At 28.1% G+C, this 23,564-nt stretch overlaps 1 protein-coding gene and 1 long non-coding RNA gene across 6 annotated transcripts in view; one reads left to right on the top strand and one right to left on the bottom strand.

Moving 5' to 3' along the window:
• Positions 1–23,564, top strand: part of LOC118073861 (uncharacterized) — a 178,713-nt gene that overhangs the window by 3,241 nt on the left and 151,908 nt on the right. The window contains exon 1 of one of the 2 annotated variants that reach the window (XR_004691144.1): positions 17,084–17,136. The exons of the other annotated variant lie outside the window; for it this stretch is intronic. This is a non-coding gene — a long non-coding RNA (uncharacterized lncRNA). Of the gene's footprint in view, positions 1–17,083; positions 17,137–23,564 lie in introns of those variants that run through there. 2 annotated transcript variants of the gene reach the window in all.
• Positions 52–23,564, bottom strand: part of LOC118073858 (neo-calmodulin-like) — a 65,417-nt gene continuing 41,904 nt past the window's right edge. For 3 of the 4 annotated variants that reach the window (XM_035094613.1, XM_035094611.1, XM_035094612.1), the window contains 6 exons: positions 12,012–12,257; positions 6,483–6,516; positions 4,428–4,529; positions 3,761–3,896; positions 3,169–3,317; positions 52–3,076 (listed from right to left, as the gene is read on the bottom strand). In XM_035094613.1, coding sequence (XP_034950504.1) covers positions 3,045–3,076; positions 3,169–3,317; positions 3,761–3,896; positions 4,428–4,529; positions 6,483–6,516; positions 12,012–12,257 — 699 coding nt within the window. In that variant the 3' untranslated portion in view covers positions 52–3,044. Of the gene's footprint in view, positions 3,077–3,168; positions 3,318–3,760; positions 3,897–4,427; positions 4,530–6,482; positions 6,517–8,342; positions 9,227–12,011; positions 12,258–23,564 lie in introns of those variants that run through there. The other variant, XM_035094614.1, reaches the window with a different exon arrangement.

The following is a 23,564-nucleotide window of genomic DNA, read 5'->3' as shown; positions in this document are numbered from 1 at the left end:
ATTATTTAAAAGAATTATTTCAAATATATTATTTATCAATAGTTTTTTTTTTGATATTTTTATTATAAAAACAAATAGATTCTATAGATCATTAAGATTGATGAATACTTAATTAGGTTCGTTGTAATTATAATTATAGCTGATGAAGCAAATAAATATTACAAAGCTATTAAATTAATGTTACATCAAAACGCAGTCAATTAATACAAAGAACATAATTAGATATGAGGAAGACCTTAATAATAAAAAATAAGCTATAAGAACAATTTATCTCATCACAAGTGGCATTTTTTAGGACGACCTGCACCCTCAATTATTGATATACATATACATAACAATATCATGATTTTAATTATAATGTGTACACCTTAAGTCATGATGCACACGTGTGTATTTAAGGACTTTAAGCTATAAAAATATTTTTTGATTAGACCGAGATAAATAAATCTTTCGACTCAATAAATTCGAAAGATACTGTTTTCTGATCTGGAAATAGTAAGTTAACAGTTACATAAATTATTACATTTATTAATATTTTGGATAGTCATGACGGCCTATTATTACCATTAATTGTAATAATTATTAAAATATAATATTTATAATAATGAAATAAATTCATAATAAATTTTATGTAATTGTGGTTTGCAAATATAAATTGAAAATAATTTTAATTTTAATTTACTAATATAATATTAGGTATAAATATTTTAGATAAAATAAATAATTAATCATTTTAAGTGAATAAGATTCGATGAAGTTAAAAACATCGTGAACACTTTTCGTAGCCTTGAGATGGCTAATGAGAGGGAGGAGAGGAATAATTAATTTTTTATAGATTGTGGCAAAAATGCAAGCTTAGGAATTTTATTCCATTTAGAATGGAGTAATTGATGCTGAACAAGTTTTTTTTTATCGTAAATATTTCGTTAGAAATTGTATGGAAATAGTAGAATTTAGGCCGCCTTAATAATGACTAACCCATGCTTGGATAAATGTATTTTTAATCTGTCAGATATTGTCTTTGGGACGTTTTATATTACTATTTGAATTGGCTCATCGCAATTATCTTGTCAATGGCTTATACATTGTATTATTTGTATAAGAAGTTTTTCACCCTGACATTGTATATCTTGGCTAACATCTAACAGCATTATTCAAGGTACTTTATTTATTTTTATTTTATGAATGCTGTTTTATTATAAGTACAATCGATTCTTACTGTAACATAATGTCAAGTAATAATCGGGAACGTCGATGGTGGCACTTTACTTGTCTTCAAATATATTTTTCTTATCTTAATGTGCGTTTTTTTTTCACAAAAATTTATTTATCAGATATAATATATAGATACTAATTTGTTATAATCTTACATGAATAAATTAGTACATCGTATGTTTTTTTTTTTTTTAATCAACATCCGAACAAGTACAACACAACACATTATTGTCTATCGCTGTGAATAATCATCGACGTTACCGATGATAACAACGACATTGTTTCCTCTTTATTTTTTCATTTCTCATTATTCCTATCTTTCGGTCAATTATACACTTAGAAATAAAACTAGAAAAAAAGCGCTCGGTTTTTTTTATAGACTCAACGAATAAATAAGTCATGATTATAAAAATATTTGTCTAATATTTTTCAAAATATTTTATACCTCTGAATGTTTCTTTAGAATTTGTATTATTTGCAGTATTTTAGTTTACTATTAACGTCAGATGAATTCCTTATGTTTAATTAATTCATATTTTCAAGTATTAAATAATTTATTTGATAAAAAATAATTTATTAAAAATCGATTAATAAATTATCTCAATTTCATTCCGGAGTGTATAATTATCAATCGATCGCATAATGTTCAGGATTTTAAATTGTTGTTATATTTTCTAAAATATTTAATTTTTGTTTTATTATTTATGAAACAACGAAAATATTCTATGTTACCAATACCATTAATTTTACTACATAATCTACATCAATATTCACCTTTTATTATTTATTCCACGCATCGATTAATCATATAGAATTGTTAATGCGTGAGATATTACCTAATATTTATAAATTGATTTATGTTTTAATTTTTATCTCAAATGTCATCATCTCAGGGGTTTCTAGAAGGTGCACGATATTCATTTGCTTGTGTAGTTATAGAGAAAGACAGTGACGAAGATATACCGAATTAAAGTATATATTTGATGTCAAAATGTTTCCTTTGATATTCATAGTATTGTTATATCAATTCTGTAAATTTCTCTGATAGCTTTAGAATTCGACTAATAGTAAAAAAAAAACTGCCATAAAAATAAAATAAATTTGAATTTTGTAGTTTTTCAGTTCAGGAACTTGACGTTTCCAAAATTAAAATATAATATATTTTTGATTATCAAATCATTAATTAGAATAGTGAAATTATATTTTATAAGTTTATCTGAATTGGCAATTGGTGAGAGAATGGATTTTTTATATCAAGTTTTAACAAAATTGAAAGTTAATATTTGGTTAGATTATTGGAAATAGTTTGAATAGCAAATAAATAATTGGTATTAAAGATTTTATAACAATAGAAAGCCGTTTTCATTGACTTAATGCAGTTATAAACGGCGATATATAAATACATTAAATATTTATATATGTATAGGTATGCTAACTGAAGCTCAATTGATTGTTTTAGGATGCAACCTTGTTCTTATTCTCACCTAATCTAAGAACAAATTAATTTAAAAAATAAGTAAAAACAGTTTCGTGATGTAATTAGCTGATTTATTCGTTGAGTAAACGAATCTTGTCGAGGCATTGAAAGTTTTAGAAATTTGATCATCTGCCCTTTTATCCTGAAGAAAGTTTGCTTCTTCCCTTTGTATCTTGCCTTTATTATAGATTTTATTATCCCTCGAGGCGCTTTCAACGTTACGGAATATCAAAACATATTTTTATTACTGCAGTATTATTCATCTGCAGATTAATGCTTGAAATTTTTTTCAAGAGTTTATAATCGGTATAGTTTTCTCGTCCGTAACTTGCAGTTTAATTATTTGCACCAACTAATTTTTTGACGTTAGAATTGTTACGAATTCTGAAAGTTTTTAGTGATAAAAATTATAATATTAACTTTTACATATTTTAAAGTTTTTTATCATTATACCAGATGGTGTTTGAATTACTCACCCTCGTAATTTACCATTCCATCACCATCCAAATCGGCTTCTTTAATCATGTCGTCTACCTCTTCTTCAGAAAGTTTTTCTCCTAAATTCGTCATCACATGGCGTAATTCCATAGATGAGATCAGTCCATCATTATTTTTATCAAATACTCTGTAAAACAATTCGTATTTTACTTAAAAGCATCATATGAATGCCTAAATAGTAAAGTTTATCTGGACTTATCCATTTTGATTATTTAAAAATTGACTAGATGTTGAATTAATTTCATGTTTATTACAATGAGATTTATAAAGCTCTTCATAAATTATACAAGCTTTACGATTTTAGGATTTACATGAAAGGTAGACAGTATTGATTTTCAGATCTATAATTTAAAAAAAGTACTAGTGTCATCTGAGCATATATTAAATATTTACAATGATGTGAGTAGTATCAATGTAACAAAAAATCATTGATAAATTTAAGTTTGAAAAAAAAAAAAAAAATTCTAAAGTAAATAAAAATTTTTCATGAGTTTGTATAAATACTTAATTACTGTCAAAATGAAAGTTGTGACCTATTTTCATTTTTGTATTAATAATTAAAAAAACTACCTGAATGCTTCTCGTAGCTCAGCTTCTCCATCAGCACCTTTCATTTTCTTCGACATCATTTGAAGGAACTCATTGAATTCAATAGTACCATTTCCGTCTTGGTCAACCTCGTTAACCATGTCCCGCAATTCTGTTTCTAAAAACACATACGTTTTAAAGTGCAAATAGTTATGTTAAAATAAAAAAAAAAAAAGTCAAAAATATAAGAAAAGAAAAAGCTTGTTAAAAACTTATTCAAACTACTTATGTGCTATGTGAAATATAATATTGTTAAAAATTCTTCATAGCTATTCAAGTAAATTCTTGAGACAATAGTCAGTAGTTGACTGAAAAAGAATCTCATGTCAAAAGCTTTGAATAAAGTATACTTGCTATTCTGTTGCATTCTTCAATTGCGTAGATAAGATTAAATAGGTAAAGACAAAAAGTAAAATCTACTTGAGTACTTGGAATAATTCATTTTCTTTTGTGAAAGCTCTAACGTTAGTGAGTTCTTAAATAAGCTTAAAAAAATCTCAATAATTAATAATATCACTTTTTAATAAATAAATTAAAACTAAGATAATAATAACTTTAAGTAAATAATAAAGTTAAGTTTAAAGAAACAATGATACTGATACTAAGAGTAATAAATTTATAAGTAACTAATTGAAATTAAATTATTCACCTGAAGGTCTCTGTCCAAGAGAACGCATCACAACTCCAAGTTCTGCCATTGTGATCATACCATCTTCGTCTTTGTCGAAAAGCATGAAAGCTTCTTTGAATTCTGGAAAATGACAATAATTTATGACAATAAATATTTATTGTTCGTTCTACTTATATCCCGGTCAGGGTTAATAGGATCGTTTAATACAAAATTTTGTTGTATGGAAATCATAAATAAATTCAGATAGTTGGGGTAGAAAAAAAAAACTTGAGCGACTTTCTGGCGACGATGAAGTACATTCGTTGAACACGCAAGCAAGCTAACAAATAAAAGGCTCAATGAAATCATCTGGCAATGTTTATCCATTGGAAACTTACGATTGTCAACATAATCTTTTATATGCGTAAATTTCATTGTCGATTAATCTTATACTTTTGTGCACACTTATGTGTAAAATACGTATAGACATACATCACGATTTGGTCACTGGGTTATGACTTGAAAGCACAGATCTCATGTAAAAGCTACTGGGCGCCTAGCCAGAATTCTCCACACACTATTATACTTTCTGATAGTCGATATTATAAATCTTGATCTTAAAGCCCCCGAGTGAGTTCTCGTGTTCCTATCCAAGCTCTACGATGTTTAGACTCATGAACGCTCTTGCAACTTGAATTTATTTTATGTCGTGTAAATGGTTAAATTTTGTTAATGAAATGTCAGGTGATATATGAAATTTATTGTCAGTTATAAAATAATATGCTATTTTTGTCAATTTTATTCCAAAAACAATTATTTTTATGACTATGAAATGTTTTTTCCACAATTATTTGTTCAAAATTTGAAAAACTTATTATTTTTTATCATTAAAATGAGATTATTTGTTTAAAAAGCGATTCAAACCATATCCAAACTTTCGAAAATAATCAATATAGTTTATTGCTAGCAGTCTAAATTTTTATTGCACTTTTTATTTATTTATCCAATTTTATTTTAACAGTAATATTGTTGAAAAAAAGAGATGCATGATCAGATTTTTTTTCGAACTCTGTTATTAATTGAGTTTATTTCATTGCGAATTTCGACAAGTAAAATAGTTAATACAATCTGTTGGAATTGATATTGACATATAAATGGCCATCGTAGAGGCCCATTGGGAGATCAAAATAGGATCTATTCGCTTTCGTGGAATCTCGTTTAGTTAATATAAATTTACGGTACCAATACCATGACAGAAATAGGCTTAACTTGTAAAATGACCCAGATTCCTTAAGATAGTCAAAGTTTGATAAACTTTCATACCATTCATTATAAGTATGTGTCGATTATTACCTTATTATACAGCAAACTTCATAAAAGCTATTTATTTCGATGAAAAGTTATCTCTTTTAATATGAATATTTAATAAAAAGTAATATTTATTAAATGAATATTTAGTTTTTGAAATTAGTTTGCATTTGGGATTTATTTAATGATCATTATGGTTGTGTAAAGATAATTTTTAATTTATGCATTAAATAAAATTTTCAACTGTTGTGGTTATGAAAATTTTTTTAATATCATGTTTACATGGATAGGTGTGTACAGCAAAATTGTAAATACTTGAAATTTCGTGACCGCAAACACTCCCTTTCACATCCATAACCTTTACATTTCTTAAAACAGTTTGTAATATGTGTAAATTACTCCACATTTGTAAACAGCTTAATGTCAACAAGAAAATAGTATAAATCAACTCCGCGAATAAGGATAAAGAGTGAAACGATATTAGTTTGAATTTTAATCAGAGTTTTCAATTAATAAACCTTGATATTAATCTTGATATATTTTTATTAAATTGTACCAGATAACTCATTAGATTTAGATAAGATTAATAATGTTTTACTTATACTCAAGCAACTGCAATAAATTTTTTTTCATTGAAAATTAAATGATGGAAGGGCATTTAGACTTTAATTCTTTTCGCGATCGTTAATAGATTGCTAATAGTTTAAAAAATATATAAAGTGGTCTGAATTATATCCCATAAAAATAAATAACCTATGGACATTTATATTAGTGCAAAAGACTCACCTGCAACTTGATCCTCTGTAAGTCCATACTCCGACTAAAACAAATAGAAGTATGTTTTAATACGTTCATAAAAAATCCATCAAGTTGATGAATTCATAAGTGATTTTATTCCTACTTAATTCCTTTTAATATCACTTCCTCAACGTACATTAATGAGTAGGGATTTAGATACATAGTATATAGAGTTTATAACATTTATGTACATAGAATATATTCCATTTACTGCATAAACGATCAATGTACTTATTGAAGTAAAATCCCATCGACTTATCTAAGGCATTGGAATTTGCATCTCCAGAATGATAAGATCAAAAGATGACAAGACTTTGGCTGATTGCCGAAAATCTCTCTCAACTTTCGAACCGAAAATATATGTATATATGTATTGCGGTTCTACGGAAGTGGTTATATCCTGTATTATTAGTAATATGTGCCACAGTAAACTGTGATTGCAACCAACGTGCACTAGCTATGCTAACGGATATCCGCAGCAGCATAATTAGGTCATTAAAAGTTCTCCATAGACCCCGGACCTGTCCGCATTTACATGCTAATATAAATAAAAAAAATACGAAAATGTTCTATTAATTAGTTTGATTCGTTTATTTTTAAATATAAAAGTACTTTTTTTCAAGCTACTAACGAGACCGGTAATGAATTATTTTCGAGACTGGTCAAATTAATTCATTTCTTGTTATGGAGCTCTTAAAAGTGGTTGGAATTGTGAAATAGAAAATTAATTAAAATATTTTTTTATAATTAAAAATTTTCAATTAAATCATGATCATATTACTAAGCAAATATTTTGCTTATGTTGATATGAATTTACTGGACATTTTGCAAATCCATAGTTGATTCTAAGGAATTAATTCATTTTTGTTATTTAAAAAATAAATTAACCATCATTTATCAATAAAATCATCTCAAGAAATTTACATATTTAAACTTTTCATGTATTCGATTCGTCAGGTACACAGGGGATAAGTACAATGTCTCATAAATTGCTGAATGAATACAAGACAGCAGTCAGTTCATCTGAATCACAGTACAGAAGGGAAAAAATTGTTCACATTTATTTCCGGTGAAAAAAAAAACTCGGTCACGATTACTTGGGTGGTGATTTACATATTCTTTTTTCCTTTTCATGTGTCACATGTGACAGACTATATTTAGAGTCAGAGAAATCAGGCAATATCGTCATAAAATAGATCTTTTTTCAATTCGAATGAATATGCGTGCCACTGAGATGTAAGCACGTTTCATGATACGACATGTTTGGGATTTTTGTCTAATAATAATATCACTACTCTTGTAGATCTTTCGGTTTGTTTTGTAGATAAAAAAAGCTCGGAAGCAAATTTTTCGTTGTGGGAGACACGTGTGTGTTGTCTCGCTGTTTATAAATGATGACACGACTGAATTTAATGCTGTCCATTTAGATATTTATCAGAAACAAATATGTAGCCTTGAGTTTTATTAGCAAGGTTAGAAACTTACAGTTCAATATTTTAAAATCAACCTTCACGAAAGCCACTAATGAAGTTTATTGTTTATTTTTCGGTATTTCCTTGAAAATAACTAAACCATATCATTGTAAATTTAGTAATACACAGCTGGAATAATTATCTATAAATAATTTATGCTTTAATAATAAAACCAACATCTAGTCTTCTAGTATATGATCCAAGATAGAATAGTGTTATCTATAGACAATTGTCATGTCTACAGATGTATGATTCTTTTATTGTCACTTTTGGCGCGGAACCAACTGTATAGCTGATGATGTTAGTTCAGTTTTGATTCAGTTACTATATGAAATAAGATGAGGAAAAAAAAAATCTTCAATACCGGAAAACTTACACTGATTTGTCTTATATGAGGATCAATAGTACTCGTGAGTCTTCTATACTTTCCATATGCTGTTGTGTATTTTTTCTCCGCCTCAGCCATTAGTCACGTGCTTCACTCCTTCACACTTGATCAACTCTTTATAAACACTTTTGATTTGAAGAAATAAACTAGTTTCCACTGGCGCACGTGCACGTGAATTTTATGAGAAAATTCATTGATCTCAAGTTTCCGCAATAAACGAACTGTCGATTTTTAGTTGTGAGTGGGAGTTAAGACAAGATGAGATATTATGATAGAAATTTTAGCAGAATTTCACGGAAATGGCGGTTGTGCTACTATACTCAACGCGCGTCCTCCTTATGTAGATGGTCCGCTACATTTATTACTGGCGCGTCCCAGCCAGTAGTTGGTTGCCAGAATTCCCAAATTCCCCAACCACTTCTGTTTTGTTGGGAACGAGTTCCGGCTTAATTCTTGCCACGATTCTAAAGCCTCGAAATATATTAGATAATCAACAAATAACATGCAAAATGCGGTTGAAACCTGGTAGAGGAATCTCACTTATCTAAATTAAAATACCGATGGTTCGATGTGTAGAGCACAATTCTCCACACTTTGTGTAAACAAACCAATTATTTCTTTATACTTTCGTTTCAGTTGATGAAATTTCCAGTGATATACACCACACTCCACCGCAAATAGATGAATTAAAAACTTCTTTCATCGATAGAAAAAAATTTCTCAGTTTTTTATTACAATTATTTTATCAAAAAAAGTAGAGAGTTCTTAGTTTGTGAAAAGTTTAAGCAAGGTAGCTTTCAACAATGATAGTTGGTTGTAGATTACTGGCATGACACTGACAGTTAGACATCTTGAAAGGAAGAGGAAGCTCCTTCGTTTACTCTAGTATAACCTTCGATCATTTTTAAACTAGTATATTTCTAACGATTTATTGATGCAACCGGTTTTTTTTTGTTGCACCATTACGCATTATTAGAGACGAGGTTCCTCACACAAGAAATTTTATACTCTGCCAAAAAGCATGATTGTAGAGTGTAAGTTGATCTGCAATTTACCTCAAGGGCTCATTACTATCATACATATATTTTATTAATTGCTTATATTCTTTTAATTATGATTTATAATTTTAAAAAAAAAACATTAAAAAATTGAAATGAAAATCTAAGAACAAAAGTTTATAAAATACTTGCCAAAAATTGTTTCTTATTTTGAATATTATTTACTTAAATAATGCACATTAAAATAAAATTATGTGTGAAAATATTTTGAAATTTACTTTTGAAAACAAATGATCAACAACTAAAAATATCTGAGTTTCATTTGAATTATCCTAATATTTTTTTTTCTTTTATTTACGAACAATGGTCAATAGAGATATAGTATAACTATGAACAGTTGATATTACGAGAAAGATGGGGAAGAAAACAAATATTAAATTGGTACAACCACCGTACTAATTTGCGAAGAACTACTGCACTAACCTAGCAGTAATTATTTGAATAACTTGTTCATAGTGCAACGGCTTAGTATATCCATATGTATAGTTACATTCCATTATCGTGTAGAAACAATCTAATTGATCGTAAAAGTAGCATTTTATGGCTAAACTGAGAGATGGAATAATATACTGAGAGATATTTACATGCATTGAAGTAACACAATGGGTTAGAATATCCACAGTATTCTATTCGATACTTTATTATAGTTCAGGTGCTAAAGACCTATCGATTGGTCATCGCTGCAGTAGTCCAAGTAGGTCAAATTAAACTACTTAAATAACAAATAACTAAATAGCAATATATATATTTTACTGTCTTTATTTACCTTTTTTTATTTTAATCTAAGTCACATTGAAAGTTTTATTGTTTACTTTGCTATTAAGTCTGGAAGTAAATATAAAAAAATATCCCTACGAAATATTGACTGCAATTAATTCTTCATATTTAAAATTAGCTTTGTTTTAAAGAAACTTTTTTTTTTTAAGTCCAGATTTGATGAGTAAGAAGGTGTGAAAAATTAATTAAATTGAGTGTTCTAAATAAATTTATAATGGTTGTAAAAAATTTGCTTTTCAACTTAATCATAATAATAATAATCAACAAACAAACTTTCTTGAGACTCTTATCAAATCAATTAGAAGTTTTAGAACTCGGCAAAATTGAATGGAATCTTCACACCTGCTTATAAGTAAAATGAAAGCAAAAAAAGTCCCTTCTGTATCATTATGTTTTATGTTGATTCCACTACATACTTTTTAATTTTGTTTTTATTCAAGCTGTTCACAGGATTAATAGAAAAAATAATTTCAGGAAATATTATTTTCACTAGGGGTTTATTTCCTCGCAATTTTCACTCTGATAATGAAACTTCGTGAATTAAAAAAAAAAAAAAATACCTGAGTTGACAATTACAATTAAACGGATAACATCGTTTTTTATGCAATGTTAAAAATATTAAACATTCTTTAGAAAAAAATAGCTTTTCGCTACAGATTTAATGACACAGATTTCTTTGCATCTAAATTTCTTTCTTTTGAAGTCCAACAACTTAGTTGATAGTTTTCCGTCTACTTGTCCTCTCTTTTAGTGATACATATTTGCTTTGATGGCAAAAGAGTCATTGTAACTTTCAAGCAGGCTGGGTTCTTTCTTGCTATTGTATTAAATTAATTTTAGTTTCTTAAATACAGTTCATACTAATGACTCAAAGACTTGAAACCTTTGATAAATAAGTCACATATTTGTAAAAGTATGCATCAAAAATAAATGGTTGTAGCTTGCAGCATTTGTGTTTTTCAAACATAATGTCCAAAAAATTTCAGCTTCGTTAGCGAATAATCATCACAATAATTTATATGAATCGTGACTAAGAGCAGACAATTTTGAAAAATATCATGACAAGCACGTACTATCGTGGCTTACGGGTATGTCCACATTTTTCAATTATTTTTTGTTCTTTGAAGTTGCTTTAAATCCTTTCATTCTATTTTTAAGTCATTAAATTATTACGTTGGATTGTAGAATGCTTAAAAATTTTTTTAAACTCTATTAAAATTACTTTTCCAGTTATTAACTCATTATTTAACAAATTTACTTAGAATTCATTGAAATAAAAAATCAGTTTCTCAGATAGACCAAAATTAATTATTTAATACTGAGTGGAAAAGTATCTTTTGGCTCATAGTCTTTACCATTTGGATTTTGATGATATCAAAATACTATTCCTATTATTATGAATATCGTTATTCTCATTGGAACCGTTGAATAGAATAAATGTTGGCTGAAAATTTCATTCAAATTTGGAGCTTAATATTGTTCCCTCTATTGTGGTGTATTCCGGACGGAAAACAATATAGAAGCCTTCGAGAATTGAATATACCTGTACCACAAATCTTTGCTACAATCATGCCATAGATGAATAGTCAGTATTGATGATATAATAACAATAGTAATGATCATTATATTCATCAAATGTAACAGCATAGTTTATTTAATTTCAAATGAATTCAGTTATAAATGTCATATATCATACTCTATCTTTTACTCCTAAATGTTCACTTAACTTTGGTTATCATTATCGTTATGAGTATTTAAATGGAATAAAATGTAATAGGAATAATGGTAGTAGTAGATGGAATAGAAGAAGCAAAGTACTTACTATATTAATATTAACTATCAAGTCGTATTGTTGTCTTTGGCCTTTCTTTTTATTTTTTCCAGTTTTAACACAGGCTGCTTTAGGCGTTACTTTGACTTGTCCCTTTTGCGCACTCGGTTTTTGTGCAGGTTTTGCTGCGCCTTTCGCCCCAGGAGCACCTTTTTGGCTGCCAGTCAGAGGTGCTTTTTGTCCGGTAGTTCCTTTTTGATTAACGTGTCCAACTCCATCTGCTGGTTTATTACGAGCCTGTCGCATGTAAAAAGATTGATTAATAGGTGTTTTTATCTTGGAAGCTTTTGTTATAAATTTAAAAAAATATCTAGATTATATAATCATAGAATTTTTTAATTTAAATAACTTGAGAATAAAAAATGATGCAACATTTTTTTATTAAATAGAATTTTTTTTAATAATAATTTTTAAAATGTCTGTTTTCAATTTAAGCATATGCTAGATGAAATTTCGTGTCTACTCTAATATTGTAGCTGTAACATAATGATTCTACTATAACTATATATACGTCACAACTAATGTTACTTTAAGTCTCGAAGTGGCTGAAATTTGTACTTGCAAAAGTTTGAAACAGTAAAATAGAAACAAAAGTCAAAGTTAGGTATAAATTTTCTCTTGCATAAAGAAAATTGTTGATGAATGTATTTAGCATATATATAAAAAAAAAAACGATTATAAATAAAATTAATAAATTAATATTTTTTTCGACGAAAAATCTAGTTAAAAAAATATTAAATAAATACTCAATCTTCTGTTGAATTATTTTGTTGAGATAAATATTTTCTCAAAATTCATCCACTGCTCTATGTACAAAAGAAAGAAGCAAAATTGAAAAAAGTTGATAGTAAAGTATAAAAATAAAATTTTCTCAACAGTATATAATATAAGCTGAAGATACGAATCTTGCGAGAGGAATGAATCTCCGACACTTCATAGAAACATCGTGAGGACTGAAGAAACTAGGACACTCAGCGATCGAAACTTGCAGAGCTCGCGGGTTCTCCTGGAAGTTACCGTCAAACAGGGAATTACGTTAGAAGTAAAGGAACGTTTGTTTGCTTTCTTATTGTAATGCATTTTCCGATAAATCTCGATGAAGCAGCTTTTATTACACACACTGAAGTCAGTACTCGAAATTCAAATAGGCGCCTCTATACATCGCTATAGCGATTTAGATGAATTTTTAATGCTGCAATGGCTTTAAATTTTAACTTTGTAAATAATATATTAGAAACATATCAAGAATGTACATTTATCTTTCTTTTCGTTCATGTTGAAAAGCATTACTTTTGTTTAAAAAATCTCTCGGGATGTACGATTATACCATGAAAATATTCTTGACATTAAAAAGTATAAGACACCTAGAAGTATAAATTTACTCATAGTACTTGTAAAGGTATAAGACTCTTGTGACTATACTTACTAACGTACTCACTGGAAGTCAAAGTAAAACTGGAAGTGAACGAGATTAATCTCATTCGGTGAATGTAATTCAAATAGGCAGTTATTGTGTAAGTTTAAAAGCTCATGCAAAATGTAGATTGGTTTGCAAGATAAGTAATAAAGAATACAGAAAAAATAATATGAAGAATATCTTTGCAAAGATGTATACATAAATGTTAATATAAAGTTGAATTATATGTTTTAAATTTATGACACAAATAGAGACAAATTGTAATAGGGTACAGCGGAAATACAAAATAGAATTCTCGATGTTAAATTTTGAAATTTATTTCAGGGAAATTCATTGGTACAGAAATGGAATACGTAGAAATATTCTGCTGTGTATATTTATTTTTGGTAAACTATTTTATATTTTATTGATTTGTGTAAATTTATATAACAAAATTAATTATATAAAAAAACTCTTTGATAAATACTGTAATTTATCTCCTGTTCTCCAGCGATGTATTAATTAGTTGAAACAACATTGATTATGTAAATCATAATAAAATTTTAATATAATAGTTTTCAGATATTTTAATTTTAACTTTAATCCATAAGCTGTTTGGCTTTGATAAAATTTAATTACACAGTTATAAATATAAATTAACGTTAAAACCTTGTTAAATATTTAATAATTATAAGTATAAGCAAAATAATATCAGATTTATTCATTTGAAAATTGATTAATTACGTTAAAATTCACCAATTTTCAAGAACGTAATGTACATGGATTTTAATCTACGTTAATTAATTTAGATACCAATCATTTTCGAGAGGATTTGAGCTGGAACTAATGAATTCTATATTATTAAATTCGTAGTAATTTAATTTATGTCATTCGTTAGCTTTTATTTTTATGGTTACCCATCATTAAATTAGTTATCTTTTTATTCTTGACAAGCATAGATTTTTTTTAGCAATCGAAACTTCAATCTAGACCTTTTAAAAACAGTTCATTTATTCAAATAAAGAAAACCCTTGGCGTGATAAGGTATTGATATCTAGAGATTTCAATTGAAATCATTAACAATCAATTTATTTTATTACTTCCGCAGATAAAAATGATTATATTCAACACTCTTGTTAGGAATAAATAGTTATTTGATTTATTGGAGGAATAAAATATGCCTCCCCTCTATTGAATGCTTTTTAATGCCTGTGGCGTTGTCGAATATAGAATTGGAGTTTCTTTTTAAATTTTTATCAGAAGCTTTCACATATTCTAATACGAGATACTGAAAGATACCTCGATTTTTTATCCCTACTAGAAGTCGAAAAGTGAAGAATCCAAAGTTTGGAAAGTTTTATCTTAAGGATTTACTTCCACGTCGTTAAGGGTTTTCCTGTTTGCAGTAGTAACTGTGACCTAGAAAATAACTTGAGATAAAATTATACTAACATTTGTCTTTTTTAACAATGAAAATACCACGAATGGTACTTGATCAAAGAGAAAATTATTCTAAGAGTAGTTGTTAAAATTTTGAAGGATAGATGAATATGTCTACACATCATCATGTCTATTAAAATGAATAGTCAATGAAAAATTCTTTTATCACTCATGTCTACTGCTAAAACATATTTTTCTGCTATTCATTTCATCTTTATTCATTGTTCTATTTTACTTTTTCATTTATCACACAGCCTTCTTGTTGAAAACTTTACTTTAAAGTTCTATCTATAGATTTTCAACAAACAATATCATATTTCAAGCTTATCGCTAACGTTGTGAATGCTGCTCTACATATCAATCGCCCTTCACTTGCAATAAAGGGTGCTCGGAACAATGTATTTAATTACTAATCTCTACTCGATCAGTAACCGCTGAACATTGGTATAGCCAGCCCTAAAATTTAATCAAAAGACGTCATTTACAATCTACAACCATTTTGTTTGCCAACAGTCACCAGGTTATTGATAAATCTTAACTCTTGATAACATACTGTATGACTAAAAATTTATCCAAAATTTTCCAATATTCGTGTACATGATAAATGTCTCTTGCTTTTTAATTAATTAACAAAAATGATTATGACATCGTTGGAAGAATGATTTATTTTTATTTTGAATCTTAAATATAGGAAGTGATGGGATTTTTGATAAAAAATAAATGTCTTTCATCCCTCGATACATTTTTGATATAGAAAGTGATAAAAAATAAATTCTCAATTCAATTTGGTTTTAATAGAAAAAACTATGATTCAGAGAAGAATCCTTTTTTTGGTATCATTCATATCCGTAATGGAAAGCTTTTATTTACTTTATAATTTTATTTTTTATCTTGCAGAAAGGTATTTATTTAAAATTCTAGGTAGATAAAATTTACAATTGTATAAATACTTTAAATTATATTAAAATTAATTATATTAGCCCAATTGAAATATCAGTATACAAATTCAGAAAAGATTTAAATGATTTGAGTGAATTTTGTTTAATAAAATTTTGTGATTCTATAAGCTTCAATTATCTACTCTTTCGAAAGAGTTCAAACATAATTTTACTTCATCAAGTGAAGTTATCAGTTTAAATGAGAAAAATACGATTAATTTAATCTAAGTTCAATCCTCAGATATTAAACAAACTTTTTAGCGTTGATTTTTTCCAATTGATTTAACAATCTTTCATAAACTTATCAAAAAAATTAAAAAAAAAATTTCAAAAGCTTTTTCAAGTTTCTTAAAAAAATAAATACAAAGGTATTTCATTCAAGTATTATTTTTTTTGTTAAAGTGGTTAGAGCAAATAGTTGATCAAAGTGAATGGAAGATCAGACTAAGTTTGAGAGAAGAGCCTATTAACAGACACAATGCTTCAAGATTCTGCACTCGATGTTGAAAACGTGATTCAGACTTCTCGAAACCAGATTCTCGGAGATGGATTCTTTAACGTGAATAAATACACAAGGTACACTAGATTAGAGTTCTAACGTAACTATTCACTCGTAAAAGAGACAATTCAAATATGAAATTGTTAGTAATATTCTCTGTATAATAGTTATTCCACCTTATGAGACTACACTAGCACATTAAAGAGAATTCCGATGGTTTAGATGTCGCGAGAGTGAGAAAATAGGGCTGAAATATCTAAATAATCTCGAGAATCCAAGAGGAGATGAATGAAGTTTCTAACTACGTTGTGTTTACTCAAAATAATTATTTCGAATGATTTCTATTTTCTTTATCAAAAAGTATACATATATATATTTTGATAATAAATTATTTATCCAAGCGTGTTAATAATTAAATAATCATTAAAATCATGTTACTTCTGTTAATTAAATTCTTGACAACAATACTCACGAGAGTTTGCGTTAATCATAGTTAAATTACTTGAGAAAATGTCAACTACAAGTTTAAGTGAAAGAAACATACATTTGTATAATGACTGGTACACAGATCAAAAGAAAGTTTAATTCAATTAAATGAATTTAATGAAAAGTGTCATTAATAAATAGTTTGTACGGTAAATTATCATAACTTGAATTCGTTCACTCGAGTAAATGATATTTTAAATATCCGCTTAACTACGTGAGAAAATTAATATAGAGTGCCATGTTGCATATGACAGGAAGATATAATATATGAATACGTAATAGCTTCATTCATTTATGCGCGAACGTAGTAGGTCAGTTTTGTGTAATAGTGTACTTCATCAATGTGCCATTAATCAAGTAAGTCTTATGTGACACTGTAACATTGTGGTGATAATTTTAGAGACTGGCTTTATTTCTCGTTTCCTTGTACTATAAGAAATACGATCGTTTTCAAATTTACTATCCTTTATTGTGAACGTACAAACACACCAGAATTAGACTGGTAGTAATATTTTCTTGTTAACTCCAGAGCAATTAATATCGAGTTCCTAATGAGGTCATAATAATTCTTTGGAGATGCTAAACATGAAGTAAACGCCCTAGGGAGTATAATGGCATTCTCATTTGCTTCACAACGCCCCAAGGCACTTCATCAATGTTTCATTAATCAGTCAAGTTACATGTACAAGTTCATTTTATCGTGCTTTTATCTTTCTAAATAAGCTTAATTCTACTGTCGCTCGTCGTAGAAAAGCAGTCAATTTTACCTGTGGTCAATATTTTTCCCAGGAGACACTAGAACAATTTGTGGAGTATTCTCATGAGATATAACTATGGCTATAATAGTCGCCAAGTTATTGAGTTAATCAAACTCTATTCTACTTAATTTCGTCTAATCGATAGTAGGCATTGAGTCGTTAAATTTTATTTCTTGGCTTGGTTACAAAATATTTTTTCTCGTTTTATATTTTATAATTCTTTTGTAGTTAAATTTAATGATTAAATAAATGAAAATAGCTGTTATGGAATTCATGAATGCTTGCCAAAAAACTCTTTGATTCATTAGAATACTACTTACAACTTTTTTCCAATATCTCTGTACCACCTTCTTGTGGACTTTTTATTTATTTTTTTCCTCTCTCGGTGAAACTAAATGCAATTACTCAGTAACTATAGGTACATTTCTCACCGTGAATAAATGTTAATTAGAGAAATCATTAAATGTTCTGAATGTTAAACTTTGCCAAGAAGTTTTCAAATTTGACTTCAATTTTCTCTTATTGAATATTTTAATCCTCGAACTTGAACATGATGAGCTATTTTTTTCTCATTATTACATGAGAATATACAAAATTTACATTATTATCTTTTTTCTAGAAAATTGAATCAATTATCTTTGGTAAGCTGATCACAATCTGATGTAACTTCAACATCATCAAAGATAAAATTTCTCTGAGATGTTCTGAATGATGTTTTAGAATATTTCCCTCTTGTGGGATTGTTTTAAACATGAACTCCTAATCTTCATTTGAATTCATATGTGCATGCTTCGCAATTTCTCGAATGATATTCCAGAATTTTTGTGAGCTTATTATACTTGAATCTAGCATTAGAGTCGTCGGTTAAAACTGCTATTTATATACCGTGGAAGTTGTTTAACTTTTTTTTTTTTAACTGTTTAGCGGCTTATGGTTCAGTTGAATATTCAATTATCAAACGTGAAACTTAAGAATAATGACGAAAAAAAATAATAGTAATAAAATAACAATCAAGTTACACTTTCTTATTGTTTTCCAATATTTTACAGCTTTTACCGTATTTTGAATTCAGTGGTGCAGTGAATTTTTAAATCAAACTGTCTGGCCACTTTAAAATGTAGCTGTGAAATATATAACAACTGAACTTGAATTGTTAAAAAAATTCGTTGTGAATGAATTTGGGAAGTGAAATAGTTCAAATGATTTGTAGTCATGCAAATGCGAAACAATTTTTATGACGAACCAATTTTCGTTGTAAAAAACATTTTTGTGTATTTTTTTAAGCAGGAAATGATGAGATAAAAAGTGTACGAAACATAAAATAAGGGGAAAAAAGAGATAATAAATAGGAAAAAAAAAATGTAATAAAATAAAGAGATTACAAAACAGAATAAAAATAAAAACGCTAAGCGTAAATTTCGCAGACACATGATGTGTCAAATTGTATGTTTTTCCAGCTAATCTGAGGCGTTTGTCAGTTTAGCTACGTGCTGAGAGACGAGGAAAATAAACTACGAGCCATATAATCCTAGATAGTCACATGGATTTCAGAGGATGCTTGAAAAATCCTTTATTTTCCATAGATCGTTTCCGGTTCTCGAGTCGGCAGAAAAAATATTATTCTTTCTTTGCACACTTCTCGTTTTTAACATTTCAATAAAGAAATCAAGAATGTGATATTTATTTTTGCTGAATTTTAGCCCTTTAGATTCTTTTTCTATTGGTCCTGTTGATGTTGTTGCAAAAAAAAATTATCCTTGCATACATTCGGTATTTTTACGTTATAAAAGTTTTTAAAATAATACTTCTTCTTTTTTTTAATCATATTTCTCGCTCGATTCTCGGTCAGTTAATCCTGGATCATTTGATTCCGGTCAAGAATATTTGAAAAATAAATATTGTGAAAAAATGGCAGATAAGATAAAAGGAAATATTTAGATTTCCAGATTTCACAAACAATTCGTTTTAAATAGTTGGGCTTTTGAGTAATATATTAGTACGATATTATTATAAGCGTAGTAATTTAGAAGTTTTCGACTTTAAATCACGATGACAAAGTACGAAATGGAATCCAAATTGCTTACGAAAGTTCACAAGACTGCTGACTCTCACGAAATAAATTTCTTGATAGTGGATGCAGTGTAAATTTATAGCAAACTTTAATCATTTTATGAAAATCATTGTGATAACAACTACAATGTAACAACAGGATGAAAACAGTAATATTGTGATCTACGATTTCAAATCTACATTAATTCAATTATGATCACAATATGTTTTTGAATTTGGTAACTATAATTTAATTATTTACATCGAATTCGATGTCTTCAATTGATATATACAATTTGTACATCTGGTGTGATTTACTAATTCATCAGTAATATATCATGTGCAGGTTAATCCATTAGTTCCGCTCTGTTCAATCATCATTCATGCCTATGCCTATGTCAACAACTATGCATCGTCTATAACACTAGTTGGTACCAACTAAATAACATTCAAGATGTTGAGATTTAGGTCACCAAATGGATCGTTCGATTCCCTATATCTATTTTATAAAATAAATTTTCATTAATAATTAATAGTTGTTGATCAATTATCATTATTAGACAAATAATATTCCATTTAGTTGCCTCTAAAGTATTTTATGTTGAAGTAATAACAATATTTATCAAATAAAAATTTTTGTCAGTACAAAGTTAAATTTTCAAAGATTTTTCTCTTCTCGGAATTGATAAAATTGTAACTCTTGGCAGTATAATTTTGTGTAAAAATATATTTTTGATAATAAAATTTCTGCGCATGCTGATTTGGCATTACTTTGTAAGACAAGTTTTCATTATTTTAAAAAAATTTGTAGAGTCACAGATGTATATTGATACATTTGGCACAAGTAACAAATTCCAACGCGTGGTCGACATAAAACTACTATTACTTGTCTATTAAAATGGAAACCAATTCTCCTGGAATATTCAACATCACTGACAAATTATATAGTTTAAATTTAAGTAGGCGTTAGTTATTTTCATTTTATTGATGATTCACTTTATGTATATTTATCGTTGCGTCGATTTGCAAATTTTGACTCTATTTATTCTAGTATTCAGTGCGAATCAAAAAAAAAAATACTCTCAGATTAACACTTGTATAGAATTTATTTGAACAACAAAATTTTTGATAATATTTGTAGAGAGGAATAGGATAAGTTGTTGATGTGATTATGTTTTATAAATGTTTAATCGAAAAATAGAAATATAAAATCTGTTGAAATGCATCAAAAAATCTCATTCACACATTGTTACATACACATTGAGAGTGTATTTGTTTCATACAGAGTATAATTTTTTTTATTACAATATATATTATCTTGCAATATCAATATTGTTGCTATATCGAATGAAATAAATATATTTCTAATAATAATCAAAGGATTTACATAAAATTTAATTTGTCAATTTTGTAAGATGGCATAATATTTTGAAAAATTAAATTGAAAAACCTTTTAAAAAAATTTTATTGAAGAATGAGAAGGATCAAAATTAAAAACAAATATTAATGTTTATCATTGCTGAGCTTTGTATGGAATAAATTCAGTATTTCGCTATTTTGACTCACGACTATATACATATGAAATGTTTACTCGACAAACCAATAAAGCTCTGAGATTATGCGCAGGTTGCAAATACATCAGTTCTAAGCTTTATAGGGACGCAAGTGTGCAAATGAGATAAACCATACTGAATAAAATTGCACAGAATGCAATGGTGATGCAAATATGCATCGATATTCCATCACGAATATGCATTATTCTAATTATTTACACAGATAAAGATTGACGGCATTACTACATCACTTTTACATACAATAACATCATCATTATGACCTACATTCGTTGTATCATCAACGATTGTAATCTTTAGTTTACTTTTCAGTGTAATTACTGTATATCATAGAATCCTATTACTTCATATTCTAATGAATATTCAAGTAGAGTAGAATCACAGTTATGAAAAAATGATATAAAAAATTCGAGATTAGCTTACTTTATATCCATTCTATCTAGAAAAGCGTAGGGATCCTTTCATTTTTATTTTTGTCATACGCCATAACTAAAGTATCTCAATGAATAATAGCATTCAATTTAATTTCTATTCTTTTTTTGTGATTTATTTAAAAGATCTTCATTCTTTTCTTGTATTAAATTTTTTGTGGATTATTAAAGCTATCTATTTAAACAATTGAATTTAAAAATGTGTGATATAATTATACAATTAGAATTTCTAGATTAAAAATGAAATCTGTGACTTTTATTATTCTTCACTTTATCTGAAAGCTTGGATTTTTCTTGCAAAAAGTTGCAACAAATAGCTAGCAAAAATCCATCGTAAATTCCCTGAGCTCTTTGTCAGCATGACACTGTTATATCAACACCAACCGATATCGTCCAGTCAAGCCATTGATGTCTCTATCAGTACCTCACTGAATGAAGCAGTCAAGGCTAGAGATAGTATAGAAATGTGATTTCAGTCTCCAAGCAGGATTAAATCTCAATCAACTATGTGCTGACATTGATTAAGACTGATAATGGCAACACGATTTGAATAATAATATGTCACGTTTGCCTACGTGATAAAGAATAACGGAATTATGCATTTGGTTGACGATTGCCACTATCTCGTAGTAGCTTGGAGGCTATGACTAATTTTGATGCTGGCTTAGGGTCTCAGCGATTACACAAGAGTTAAAACACTAACTCTGCTGAGCCAGTCACCCTCATGTAGAACCATCCGGCGTGGCTAACAAAAGTCTCTGCCACTAGCTTTTGGCTCTTTCTCTTGCACAACAACCATTCTCGTTGTCGCCAACACTCGCTCGATCTCACTAATATTCTCGTTACGCCACGTCGTGAATTTGTTCGAGCACGTTTCCTAAATTGGCCAACCTACTATAGTAAGTTTCAACCAAACCCACCCTCAGTTTATTCGCTTGAAATTCTGCGGCATCCGGAACACATCCGATTGCATACAAAAACTTTTGAGTCGCGATTTTTATGGTACCATTATGAAAACTAATCTTATTTGAGTGATGAACACTTGTCTGAAAATCCCTAAGTTTAAAGATTGATACAAAAATATTTTCTATGAGTAAGTTAATTTAAAATAAAAAATATCTCTCAAGAATCATCTTTAAATTAATTTAGTTTAAGTGTGAAGAAGTATATAGAGATGATTACAAAAAAGATGCAACGCTAAATGAAATTCTGACATCATTGGGTGACCAAAGAACTCGGTATAAGACAGATAAAATGATGGCTAAAATAGATACAACTGGTGGATCTCGTCTTGCAGTGGATTTCTGCTGTGAGATATCATCTCCTTTAAGATCTTTGTAGGGAAAAAAATTTACGTGAGAGTGTAAATGATAATTTACGAAATTTTATTTAAGAATACCTTAGGATTATTTCGTCTTTAAAATTTTTCCTGAAAGTTGAATTATATATGTGGTGTTGCTGTAGTTTGTATCACGATTATTCGCAAAGCATAAAAAGTTAATGTGCATGAGAACTAGAATTAAATTTTTTGCGGAGAATAATCTCTGTATACGGACGACCGCAAATTTCTCCTGAACGTAATGAGAATATTTGGATTTTAAATTCACCAAATGCTCTTGAGCTTTTAGTATTAAATGTTTATTTTTTTTTTCACTTATTTTTGTTTCTTGGTTGGTGTAAGGTAAGGTGGAGCTTTTTTGATCCTCTTCTACAGATAATAGAATTAGTTCATGTCGTTATATGTATGAGAAATAGCTGTTGAAATATTTCTAAAATTTTTTTTTGTTATAAAATTAAATATTTGTTCACCAATGTGTGCCCAAAATCATCAAAAAATCAATAATAATTAACTTGACCGTTATTATTGATGCTAAATCTTTCAATAAATAAAATTTTTAAATAAAATGAATTAAGACAACTATCAACAATCAAAAATATTTTAATCTCTACAGTTAGTCACCATTTGGTCTGTTGTA

This window comes from Chelonus insularis, unplaced genomic scaffold (genome assembly GCF_013357705.1).
Source record: "Chelonus insularis isolate UGA/USDA-ARS -01 unplaced genomic scaffold, ASM1335770v1 scaffold_714_pilon, whole genome shotgun sequence".
Taxonomy (NCBI): Eukaryota; Metazoa; Arthropoda; class Insecta; order Hymenoptera; family Braconidae; genus Chelonus; species Chelonus insularis.
The sequence above is the reverse complement of the archived record's forward strand: the minus strand, read 5'-3'. Positions and strand labels throughout refer to the sequence as shown.